Source organism: Diadema setosum, chromosome 2, assembly GCF_964275005.1.
Source record: "Diadema setosum chromosome 2, eeDiaSeto1, whole genome shotgun sequence".
Taxonomy (NCBI): domain Eukaryota; kingdom Metazoa; phylum Echinodermata; class Echinoidea; order Diadematoida; family Diadematidae; genus Diadema; species Diadema setosum.
In genome coordinates this window covers 39,810,073-39,823,337 of record NC_092686.1, presented here as the reverse complement: position 1 = coordinate 39,823,337, position 13,265 = coordinate 39,810,073, and the positions used below count along the sequence as shown (strand labels likewise).

The 13,265-nt window shown below is 36.3% G+C and overlaps 1 protein-coding gene across 1 annotated transcript in view; it reads right to left on the bottom strand.

Moving 5' to 3' along the window:
- Positions 1 to 8,445: 8,445 nt before the first annotated feature.
- LOC140244727 (ras-related protein Rab-7a-like) overlaps positions 8,446 to 13,265 on the bottom strand; it is a 40,968-nt gene continuing 36,148 nt past the window's right edge. Inside the window, exon 5 of the mRNA XM_072324343.1 lies at positions 8,446 to 9,041. Within this exon, the coding sequence (XP_072180444.1) occupies positions 8,823 to 9,041 (219 nt within the window). The 3' untranslated portion in view covers positions 8,446 to 8,822. The remainder of the gene's footprint in view (positions 9,042 to 13,265) is intronic.

The window sequence follows — 13,265 nt, the reverse complement described above, 5'->3', positions numbered from 1 at the left end:
AAATTAAGAAAAAATGGAGTTTGCACAACAATATATCATAGCCGTCACATGTGCCAAATTTCAAGCCAAATGCTAAAACGATGAGGGGCGTAGTTGAATTCACAATATTAATGTATCATTTTTATTCAAAATATGCTGTTACCATGGCAACACATTTTCCACACTGACAAAAGATTTTTTGCACATCAAGGTAATGTAGAGGTAACATGTGCCAAATTTGAAGCCAAACTGCTCTAAACAGAGTTAGGAGATTCGAAATGTTTGTATGATTTTCGTTCAAAATGCACTGTAACCATAGCAACACATTGTTCCACAATGATGAAATATGAAGTTTGCATATTTCTGTACTATAATGGTTGCATGTGCCAAATTTCAAGCAAAATGCTCAAAGACTGAGGGAGTTATCTGAATCCATAATATTTTTATATGATTTTCATTCAAACTATGCTGTTATCATGGCAACACAATGATCAACAATGACGAAAGGTTAAGTTTGCACATCTACGTACCATAGTGGTCAGGTGTGCCAAAGCTAAATGCTCAAAGACTGAGGTAGTTACTTGAATCCACAATATTTTTGTATGCATTTTAGTGAAAAGATGCTGTTACATGGCAACGCATTGTTCACCACTAACGAAAGATTAAGTTTGCACTTCAGTTATGCTATAGTGGTTGCATGTGCCAAATTTCAAGCCAAATGCTCAAAGAGTGAGGGAGTTAACTGAATGCACTATGTTTTTGTATGATTTTCATTCAAAATATGCCGTTACCATGGCAACACATTGATCACCATTGACGAAAGATTACGTTTACACATCTACGTACCACAGTGGTCATGTATGCCAAATTTCTAGCTAAATGCTCGAAGACTAAAGGAAGTTAGCTGAATCCACAATATTTTTGTATACTTTTTGGTTTAAAAAGCTGTTACCATGGCAAAGCATTGTTCACCACTGATGAAAGACTAAGTTTGCACATCTTTATACTATAGTGATCATGTGTGGCAAATTTCAAGTCAAATGCTCTAAGACTGAGGAGTTAATTGAATCCACAATATTTTCGTATGATTTTCATTCAAACTATGCTGTTACCATGGCAACACATTGATCAACAATGACGAAAGAGTAAGTACGCACATCTATGTACCATAGTGGTCACATGTGCCAATTTTCAAGCCAAATGCTTGAAAACTGAAGGAGTTAGGCTAATCCACACATTTTTGTATGATTGGTTAAAAAAAACACTGTTGTTGCCAAGGCAACAGATATATTAGCACACACATCAAAGGTGTTTTGCACAAATATACATTACATTGATCGCATATCCCAAATTCAAACTGAATTGCTACAAAACTGAGAGAGTAGTGCGATCCACAACATTTTGTAAGATTTTTATGACAATCTTCCGTTGCCATGGCAGTGCATTATGAAATACTCATGAAAAAGTTGTCTTGCACATCTGCCTGTAATAGCGGTTACACATGCCAAATTTGAAGTTAATTGCTCTAAAAATGAGAAAGTAGTTCGATCCACAAGTTCTTATGAAAATATGCCATGCGATACTAACGAATAAGGTGTCTTGCACATCTACCTTTCATAGCGGTCACGCATGCCAAATTTGGGGTCAATTGCTAAAAAAAATTGAGAGAGGAGTTCAATCCACGACATTTTGTACGATTTTTTTAAAATTTGCTGTTGCCATGGCAACTCATTATGCAATACTAACGAAAAAGGTGTCTTGCACATCTCCCTTTGATAGCAGTCACACATGCTAAATTCGGAGTTGATTGCTCAAAAAATGAGAATAGTTCGATCCACAAGTTTTTACGAAAATATGCCGTTGCCATGGCAACGCATTATGCGATACTAACGAAAAGGTGTCCTGCACATCTACCTTTGATAGTGGTCACACATGCCAAATTTGGGGTCAATTGCTCAAAAAATGAGAGAGGAGTTCGATCCACAAGTTTTGCAACGGACCGACGGCCCGACCGCCAGACCGCCCGACCGACCGACCGACCGACCGACCGGCCACCCGACCTCAGAGTGATTCCTATATACCCCCCCCCCCCTACACACTATGTGTGGGTGGGGTATAATAAACAAATAAATGAAATGTCATGTGGTATCAAAATGTATGTGCATGAACCACAGAGAGTTCCGAAAATGACCAGGTTAAAATCCTCAGTGAGATGTTCATGTCTAACTGACAATGTCATCCAGCATAAGCGTCCGGATATCATCGTCGTTCGCTGTGAAGGCAGGGTAGCAGAGAAGGAGTAAGGAAGAGATGAAAAAGTACCCGGACCTGTCCAGAGAACTTCGTCACCTATTATTAATATGAGAACAAAGGTGGTCTTTGTTAGGCTATTGTATTCGGGAGCATTCGGAACAATGCCGAAGCAGCATTATTTGAGCGAGGTGGTTGTACCCACAGAACTCTACAGAGTTCTGTGGGTACACCCAACCGAGTGCAAACACTCCCAAAAGCAGCATTGCTCGGCCCGAGGGCAAAAAATCCTCAAAAACGTATCAGAAGTCTAAGTTTCAGGGATGCAACTTGACGTGATATTAATCTCCAAAAGACATTATGTGATGATACAGACAGGGATGATAATACAATATATGATAATATAATCATCATAATACGACGAATGCACATTAGTTACGCCATATATATACACCAAAAGGTAAAACTATTCCAAGGCTCATTTTACAAAATCATTTTTTCATTTCATTTATTTATTTCCACAGGGTAGATAAAAAGACATACAAGCATTACGTGAGCGCAACTTACATCATGCAAGATGCAATGCAATAAATGTATAACACGTGGAGGAATCAACAATAGGCCATAAAGGCCTTTCAAAGGCTGATCCCTGACAATTAAAAATGGTACGATTATTAATTACTATCACAGAACAAAACTTTACAGAATACATGGGACTATACAGATGACAAAAACATTACAATAAACAAGTGATTAGGCAAGCAATATATTATCTAAGTCATTCATGCGTGTGTCAAACGAGATTACTAAATCAAAAGAAATTGTTTATACCTTCTTTTAAATGACGAAAGGCAAATGGTACTTTTAATGTTGTCTGGTAAGTTATTCCACAAAAGTGGGCCAGCATACCTTATAGTACGTCTAGAAGCATTGTATTTATAAAATGGAATATATAACTTATTACTTTGACGAGTACTATATACAATACGAGTATTGTTTTCAATGAAGCAGTTGTCTAAAAAATGTGGCAAGATATTGTTAATATAGGAATATACAAATGTGCAGGTAACAAATTTATTAATTTCATACACAGAAAGCAATTTTAGCTTTTTGAACAAGGGACCTGTGTGGGTTTGGGGCTGTGAAATACTACACGAAACCTAAAAACTATACTTTAATGAGCAAACCAATTTCCAAAATAGTTGTGAAGAGACATCATAGATTCATCTAATTTCCTTACATGATTGTGACAGATATCATGCTGTTTCTTGAAAATGCATGCCAATAATGTTGTTTGACCTCAAGTTTTAGATATACAGCCAACTTGAATATGGCTTCCCTCTTAATACACACACACACACGCACACACACACACACTACAAGCAATTTTTATGTAACTTTCGTACAATAGACTTAAAGGGATCATATAGTTTTAGTTGAGACCGAATTTCAGTATTCTAACATTTTTTGGTAAGATAATGAGAAACCTCTTATCAAATATGAAAGAGCATGTACATGTAATTCTTTGAGGAATTCAACATTTGATGACAATTGGTTTTGAAATGGCTGAGATATCAAAAAAAAAAAAAAAAAAAAGAGCGATTCTAATTAAGTGTGGGACCCACACTTTATTACGATCACTTTGTTTTACCTTTTTTACGTTTTTGGATGTTTCAGTAATTCCAAACCCGATTTTCATCACAAAACAACTTTGAATTCCTCTAAAATGGTATGTTCTGTACTATGTATATTATCATAAGTGTGTTCTTGGTATCTTGCAAAAAGTTAAAAGCCCAATTCTCATCTCCACCAATACTGTACCATTCCTTTAATTCACCATTTTTTCTTTCAACTTAGAATTGTCTCTGCTGCAATACTGCTGCACTAGTTCAACAAACAGTAAATCTATTTCAAGCCGACTTGACACAAATCCATGATAAATTCTGTCAGTCTACGCATTGTGACACATGCACACATGCAGATGTCAATACTTTGCATAATGCAAGTGCCAGAGAATAACAACAAAATCACTGCAAAAGTCAAACTGGGCACTGATTATGAAGGTTGCTGCTTATGCACTGCTGACGAAACATGTATATTGCACAATTCTGACCATCGGACAAAGGACACATAACTGAACGACAAATCTTTCACTAATACATCATTTTATTCAATCCAGATTTATACATCATCCCTGTGTATACAAAGTAACATGTTCATCATCACCCATACATCATTTCTTCTTTCCTTTTATATGTTTTTATTAGTTGAGAGAATAACAATGGGAAATATAAGTAGCTTTATCCACTTTCTGACCGCTGCTTGCAATCACCTGTTAATGCCATGCCAAGATAAATGTCATTTTTACTGCAGCTGACCAATGTGCTGACAATGTGCTGCTCACCCAAGCTAACCCCAACCCCCATCCTTTTCTTCACTTAACAATACATCACTTGGACAGCAGCAAACAGTCCACTTGGATGTCTTGCATTATAATACAATCATTGTATCTGTTATGAGGACATGGATGAATCTCACTGATCTTGACCACAGACCCAACAATTGATCATTACCCAAGACCGAGGAGTGACCTTTAACCCATCTGCACAAGGAAAGCATTTTTCATTTCCATCCATTACACAAATGAACCTTATCACTGGACTTCATTGTACCTGGTGGAATTGGCTAGAAGACAGCATTTTAGGTTAAGTTTGGTGACCTTCAACCTTGACCTTTGACTTTTCAGTCATGTTATTTTATTTACTCAACTATGAATTCATTTTTATCCTCCTTCTGTAATATTTTGACTGGAAATTCCTAGCTGTAGTATTGGCAGCAACTTATATATAAATGTATTCTTTAAAAGAAATGCATATGATCGACCTTCACCTCTGACCACTGTAATCTCATGTACAGATGTGTCTTGACTATCTACCCTTTCTGCCAAATTAAACGGCAAATGGAGAGCCGTGGTTGAAGATTTTATCAGTGTTTGGAAAACTTTGACATCTGACCTTGGGGGATTTTGCCAAGACTCTAATTAGGGCATCACCATACTCATAGAATACCTCAGTCAGGCAAGAAAGTACAAACAACATTTATTATTCTCTTTTTTTTTTTGTTTAATCGCTATGAGACGAAGGACGAGCACATAATGCCTCTGGCACCCTTCAGGTTGGAGGCATAAAAACAATAAGGAGCTCCAATAAAAGTGTCACTTTTTCTGAGCTCTTGTGACATTATATCCAAGACAAGTCACTTTTAGGGGAAAATAATAACAATATTGCTTGCAGAGCCACTGCAATAACCTTACACTCCCAGTACAAATACAGTGTACGTATGCATGCTGATTGATTGGAGTGGCATACCGTCAACACCCATGCAGAGCTGGTTATAATACACACCATTAACCTCTTGTATGCGTATCACCTTGCTGTTTATTAAACATCACATGACGAGAGCGTTACAGCTGATTAGAAGTCTTTCCACATGCTATCCAAACAATGCATTGAGATAGTCTGGGCACGGGAACAACGCTACTGAAAGAAATAGATACGAGGACCCTGAAAAAGAAAAAGAAAATAAAAAACATCATCCTCTCTCTTTTCACATAAACTACAGGTAAGAAATATCTATACAGCATTACATTATTATTACCAAATACAATGGATAAGCTAATATCCGATTCTTTACCACAAAAAAAAAAGAAGTTTTCTAATGCAAACCATTACATCACTGAACTTGTTTTTTTTTTTAAAAAGTAACACTAGAAGAAACTATCAATCAAGAAATTTCTGGGAAGAAAAAATAAATAAATGGAATTTTGTCACTGATTTTATTTCCAATTGCAATATTCACTATGTAACCTTTAATGAGAGCTCACTGAAAGGTGAACTTGCTGAGAATTTTGCTCTGACTGGGTATCTAAAAAAGATACATTTCTTCATAGTGCATTACACTGCATTTGTTTCAGTATGCCTAGATTGTAGTACCACACAACACCTATACCACATCAATATAGTGTAAAGGTATATAGTGCTACCAAAGCTGCTGGGGGAGTATCTGTCTTCCCTATTAAAACATGGAATGTTCATGATATAATATTTGAAGGCTTTACGTCAAATGAGGGAACTCAAACTCTATTCCAAACAAGAATGAAATCAGATTCAGATCACTTGCCTCTTACTGAAATACAGAATAGTTGAGACCAACATTTACAAGGTCTTTAAATTACCCCTCTCTTCCTTGTGTACATACTTACATCTGTACTCTATTGTTACAGGTTTGTACCTCTTTTGAAACTACTAATGCTCACCCAAGCATGTTTGCATATTCTGTATCTTAACTACTCCAATCACAATGCTTTGGTTGCCCTGATGTACAACGTATATGATTTCTCATAAATTGGATAATCTTGGTTTTTTTTCCAAAAAAGAAAAAAATCTTGTACATCGTACATTGCAGCTTCTTTAATCATTAAAAGAAGGGATGTAACTTTTCTTTTCATCAGGCTGGATCAAGACGAGTTATCAATTGATCACTTTTCTGTCATTATTCTTCAACAAGGTTCAGACTAAACAATGCTGGGTGTCTCCTTACAGTCTAATGATGCATGTGCACTTTCATATGAACAACATTATGGACAGAAAAGTGCACATGATTCTGCTCTCCATAAATCCTGCACACAGCCATAATAATCAGTCAACTTTAATGGGACTAGACCATTCAATCCCTGCTTGAAAGTCCTACAAACAATCAATCAGTTATAAACAGCACAGAATGGTCCTAAAGATCATGTGAATTCATCAAACCATGAGGCATCAAAGCAGATAAAATTCAAATAGTTTACATGTATAAGTACATATTTGCACAATATGGCAAAAACAGGGCACTATCGACCCACTTTATGACAAGTGGAAATATCTTTGCCATCTACATTGACTATTCTCATTTTAAGATCTTTCACCCAAACGGCTAAATAGAATAGAATTACAAAAACAAGCTTTGTGGTATTTAGATCTTGTTGTTCCAGTAACCTACCTTGTGTTAAGGTATATTCTACCATTTGCTTTCTGCCTCTTCGCTTTTCCCTTATCCTCACCCCCCCCCCCCCCCAAAAAAAAAGAGAAGAAAATAGAGGGGAAAATATGTCCCAAAGGAAACAAAAACAAAGCAAAGAATGTGCTTTGCCTTTAATAACATCATCTCAAAGTTTGAACAGCATGATATGAACTCACATCACACTAAAACTTCTTGCATTCTTCTTACCAGAGTTGGCTAAAATGTGCCAGTTAGGGCTCATTGCCTTTTAACATCATTCATCTCATAAAGTCAGCAGATTTATGACTTTGCTTCAACTGGGAAAACAATTCCTGCATGTGGCAAAGCATTTTTGTTTTCCATGCAAACAAAATTGTTGTCTTTCATTTCCTTCAATATCCCATACATTCATCTCCTCATAGACACAAGGTATGCATAACAAGAGATTCATAACAAAGTTATCTACAACTTAATTTAAAGTGTTTCCTGTGATAGTAAAAATTCTTCGGACAGCATACATCAGATGTTACATTATCTAATAACGATATACATTTTACACAAGACATAAGATTCTGTCTTCTCATTTTGAATGTGAAGTACCAACTGACGATACTTGATATAAATCATTACTTCTGCAGTCTTTAAACAAATATTTTTTTTTCCAATGTACATGACCTCAAAAGTGCTTTGTACAACTAAATAATTACAATATAACACATAACCATGATTTTTTTTTCCTTCATTTCCAAAAAAAAAAAATGGTAGTTGGTCTTTGTAAGTGTCCCATCTTGTTATATTTTGACTCAGAGGAAATGAAAGAGTCGACAATGACCTCTTACATGGAACACCAGAACTACAAGACTAGCATAAATGAATATCAGACATGCAAGAGTACAATTAAATGTTGACAACTACCCAGATGATAAAACCCTTCCCCTAACAACGACGAAAAAGAAGGGGGAAGAAGCAAGAAAAAACATATATTCTGTGAGTAGCAGGAAATCTCTATAAGTATGAAAACCAGATGGGTCTATGTCTCTAACTATAAAATCTTGGAACAAGGGATTGTCAGTTACTAGGTATGAACAGAACTCTAATTACATGTGTTTTCACAAAATAAGGCCCCCCAAAAACAACGCTTGATTCCTAATCTACATTTCCAGCGCATCTTTCTGAAATTTAAAGAAAAAAAAAAAGGATGTGATTCTAACATCTGGTAGTTTTCTCCATGAGAATTAAATCCAAATATTTATGTATGCACATGTTTCAACAGAGATGACATTACAAGTGTCACCTCAAATGTTTAAAGTGGAAAAGCCAATTTTATACAGCTTAAATAAATCAAGAAAAAAATATCAGAAGCATAGGACAGAAATATCTGACATCCAATAAAGTAATAAAATTGAAATAAAAAAAGACGGGAAATGAAAAAGACAGAGGGTGCCAGCATGACAGAAAATGAGATAGTTAGAGAGAGAGAGAGAGAGAAACAGAGATTGAAAAAAAGAACATATAAGAGGAGGGTTAGAGAACGAGATAGCTAAAGCCTTTTCTTAGCATGAACATCCTTCTGATCTGGGCCTGCTGTCATTGTCAACCTTGATCTGAGTAGGGAAATCTTGGTATGTCGTGTCATCTGGTTCTTGTGCGAGGGCGTTCTTGGCTATTGTCTGGAAGGCCTGTTCCACATTGATGCTCTCTTTTGCACTTGTCTCAAAATATGGGATGCTGTTCTTACTGTCACACCAGCTCTGGGATCTCTTCGGAGACACCTGTGTTTGTATGACCAAATGGGAAACAGAACGCATATTTCATTACTCAATTGCTGCAATCGTTCTTTTGCAATGAGTGCTTACCACACCTTGGCACTCACAACATTAAACCAGAACTTCTTGCCCCTATCACTGGAATCAAACCAGCATCTAAAATACATTTACTCCACTCTTTGAAGGCTACACAAAGTGGTTCCATGACATTTGCTCCTGCAACAACTGCTCCCACAAAATATCTGCACGCCAAGTCACACATAAATTCTACCCACACACATAATCCTCACCCTAATCCTCATCCTCACAACAAATTAAACATAAACCCCTATCACAACTAAACACAATGCCCTCGGAGAAAATAAGACCAGAGCCATTGTCGCAGGGGCAAAATATTGTCACCTTTCAAACCAGGCTCCAATTTTACGACACACACATGCTAAATCCATATGGTAAACACCATTCACGTTCTTACTTCTGAGCTTTCTCATGTTTTACATGTAGGTTGAAGGAGTGTGATGTGATGGGTGTTGACTTGCTGAAAGACAAAGTGCTTTAGAAAGGGTTTGAACCACAGCCCTTTTCATTGAAAGCAGAGTGGCCAAACTTCTCGATCAATTTCTGAACGAATAATGGGTAGAGCAGTTACTGCTAGATCTCACAATTCATCAAGGCATGGGTGTTCTCTTTTCTCACAAGACTTGGCATCATGTTGCTCATCTTGGGAACCATCTCATCCAATCTGACACGATGGCAAGAACATTTTTTTTATTTTTTTTATTTTTTTAGCAGGTGCACACAATTTTGTGCTTCTTTTGAATCTCAGATATAACATATTAAATTATGCTATCCATATCACATACCAAAGAAAAGTTACAGCCAGAATGTCATGTCAAGGAGTCATGCAGATTTATCCACTTCCTTTCAAATTTACTTAGTTGTCTATTTTGAAAACCAATTTGCTTCTCAGTCACATATATAATTCTTAACTTTGTCCAGAACAGTTCAAATGTTGGCAAAATACCCAGATGTCTACATGCATATAACATCTGTTTGGCTATAACCATACAGTGGTTCAAAAGGGGCCTATGCAGGCTTCTACCGAATACACCAAACAAGATCTCTTCTTCCTTCAAATGTAGATTTATGTCAAACTTTGTTAGCCACCATTTCAAAAACTCTTCCCAGAAATTACATGCATGTTGACATTCAGCGAATATATGTTCTGGCGTTTCCTCCACTTGCTTACAAAAGGTACACAATTCAGAGTCAACAATTTTCATTTTGTGTAATCTTTTGTTCAAAAGAAGTGTTCTTGTATTAATTTTATACTGAAATGCTCTGCTCTTAGTATCAGCTAAACACACAAAGGGCATTTTGTATATAAGCTTCCATGTAGTATCACCTATCGCATATTTATTACTCCAATAGATTTCCGATGTTGGAGTCTCAAAATTTTTACCTTTCAAAATACAATTAATAATCTGCGTTGTTAGCTTCTCAAAGTCTACTTCTTTGCCCTTAAAAACACAACTGAGTTTTAAGGCTGGTATCGTTTCCCGATTGGAAAGGCATCTCAACTTCAATTCTTTTGGAATAGCAGAAACAATCGAGCACCATTTCATATACATTTGCTTTTCAACTCCCCTCCTCACCCATGTGTTGAAATCTATCAATCTGCTTTCTCTATCAAACAAATCTGAAATATACCATAAACCAGCTATAAAAAAATTCTGCAAAAAAACACAGTTCTACCATTAACTCTAACATATTCATTATTCCATACAATAATCTCACTTTTTTCTAAATGTTTTGAGTCTAAAAGTCGAAGATCAAAACAGGCGCTCAGTATATCCCTGTAAAAACTTGGGCACTGGCCCATTGTTTTACAGCTCTTTTTGGACATGTTGCAATATAAGATAAAATGACCTCCAAATTTCTTCATGAAATACCTAAAAATAACTGACCAGAGAGCTACTTTCATTCAAAAACCTTGAAATCCATTTTACCTTCAATGCATTGAAAAAGTAAGGGATATGTACCATATTTAAACCACCTTGTTCATACGAACCAATTAGGGTTAATTTTTTAACATATCTATTTTTTTCCATTCCATACAAAATCTTTAACAACACTCTCTAATTGTTTCAGTATATGACTTGGTATTGGTAAAACTGACCCACAATACACAAATTTTGATATAGCAAATGTTTTTAATATTTGTATTTTTCCTATCAAACTCAAATTCCTTTTTCTCCAAACATTAAGCATAACTTTCACATCTACTAAACATTTCTCAAAATTTAATGATATCATCTGTTCCATATCGGAAGACAATAATATGCCCAATACAGTTGAACCTCTCGTATCCGGACAAGTCGGGACCGGGGCTCATCCGGATAAGGGATTTGGCCGGATACGGGAGACTCAATGCTTTATACATGTACATACATACACATGTACTGATGTAGCCCATTGTAGTACCACATGTAGTAATGTGTATACTGCAACCTTTTTATTGTTACATTTGGGGATGTTTGGGGATGTTAAAATGTCTGAGGGTAAGCAATTTGGAAGGAAATTTGATGTAATGTATGTTAATCATGTTGGAAGTAATATGTAATTCATGTGTGTTTGTGTAGGAGTTCTCAAGGAGTTGGGCAATACGGCGAGATTGCGTCCGGATAATAGAGAGATCCGGATAAAGGGAGGCCGGATAATAGAGGTTCAACTGTACTCGAAAGGGTTCCGATGGCAAATAAATATCAAGAGGTTTAAGTTTACAATTTCTTCTTGATCCCAACCACATAGCATTCGTTTTGCTTTTATTAATTCTAAGACCTGAGAAAAAAGCAAAATCTTCAATTATACCAAACGCTTCCTTTGCGGATTCTAAATCAGCCAAAACCAAAGTGGTATCATCTGCATATTGTACTATGTTTACTGCATACCCATCAATTTCTATACCTCGAATTTGTTTATTTTGACGTATAGCACTTGAAAGTATTTCTACACAAAGTATAAACAAGTATGGAGATATAGGGTCCCCCTGTCTTACTCCTCGACTCAGACCAAAGTAACCAGAAGTATGACCATTACTGCAAACACAGCTGCTCATATTCTTGTAGAATGTTTGAATATAACTCTGGAACTTGGGTCCAAATCCAAATTTGCCTAATACTTTAATCATAAAATCCCACTCTAAAGAATCAAAGGCTTTTTCATAGTCTAGAAAAAATAATAATCCTGGTATATTATGCATTTTAGTATAAAAACATAATGTCTATAATAACTCTAATAGATTCACCTATATATCTCCCCTTGACAAAACCGGTCTGACAAACACTGATCAATTTATCTATAAACTTACACATACGTTTGGCAAAAACTTTAGTTACAATTTTCACATCCACATTCAACAGAGATATCGGTCTCCAATTCTTTAACTCCCTTTCATCTTTACCTTCTTTTTTAATAAGAATGAGAATTGCTTGCCTTTGTGAGATAACAAACGCCAACGCATGCGATGGCAAGAACATGACACAACTAGAGCAATCACCTGTAGTGCGCAGTCCACTCAGATGCCTCCTTCTTAGCACTCAATCAGCAACACTATAATTATTCTGCTACAAGTTTGGCCTAAATTTCCATTTAGATGAAGTTCATTGACCCTGACCACTGAAATTGCACCAAATATTTGTATCAATACATTTACACACACACACACACACACACACACACACACACACACACACACACATTGCACTCCCACACTTATGAGTGCAATGGATCTGGATCATTTCGGCTGCACCTCGTTGAATGGATCAAAGATTTCATCTTTCACTGGGTGAAATATTCTGTCCCTTGCACAAATAAAAAACCTATTATTACTTTAATGTAAGACCTAAAATAGATCCTTGTCATTTGATGTTTTATAAATTTAGAGACAAGAGAGAATGTGCAGCATCTGAGATCATAGGGAGTGCTCACTGAACGCTTTATGCTAGCACACCGTCGCATACTCACTGCAAACGCAAGTGTTTACATGTGTAGTGTGCTGGACTCTTGACATGCGTGCAATAGAGCAAATCGTATGGATTCAAGATTGCACAGTAAATGGAGCCACAATTGAACAAATGTGTGGCGCTCCGTCGGAATGAGTCAAAAGTCGCAAAAAATGAAATCGTAGTTATGCCTATAAGTGAATTCTACAGACTCTAAGCTTTACAC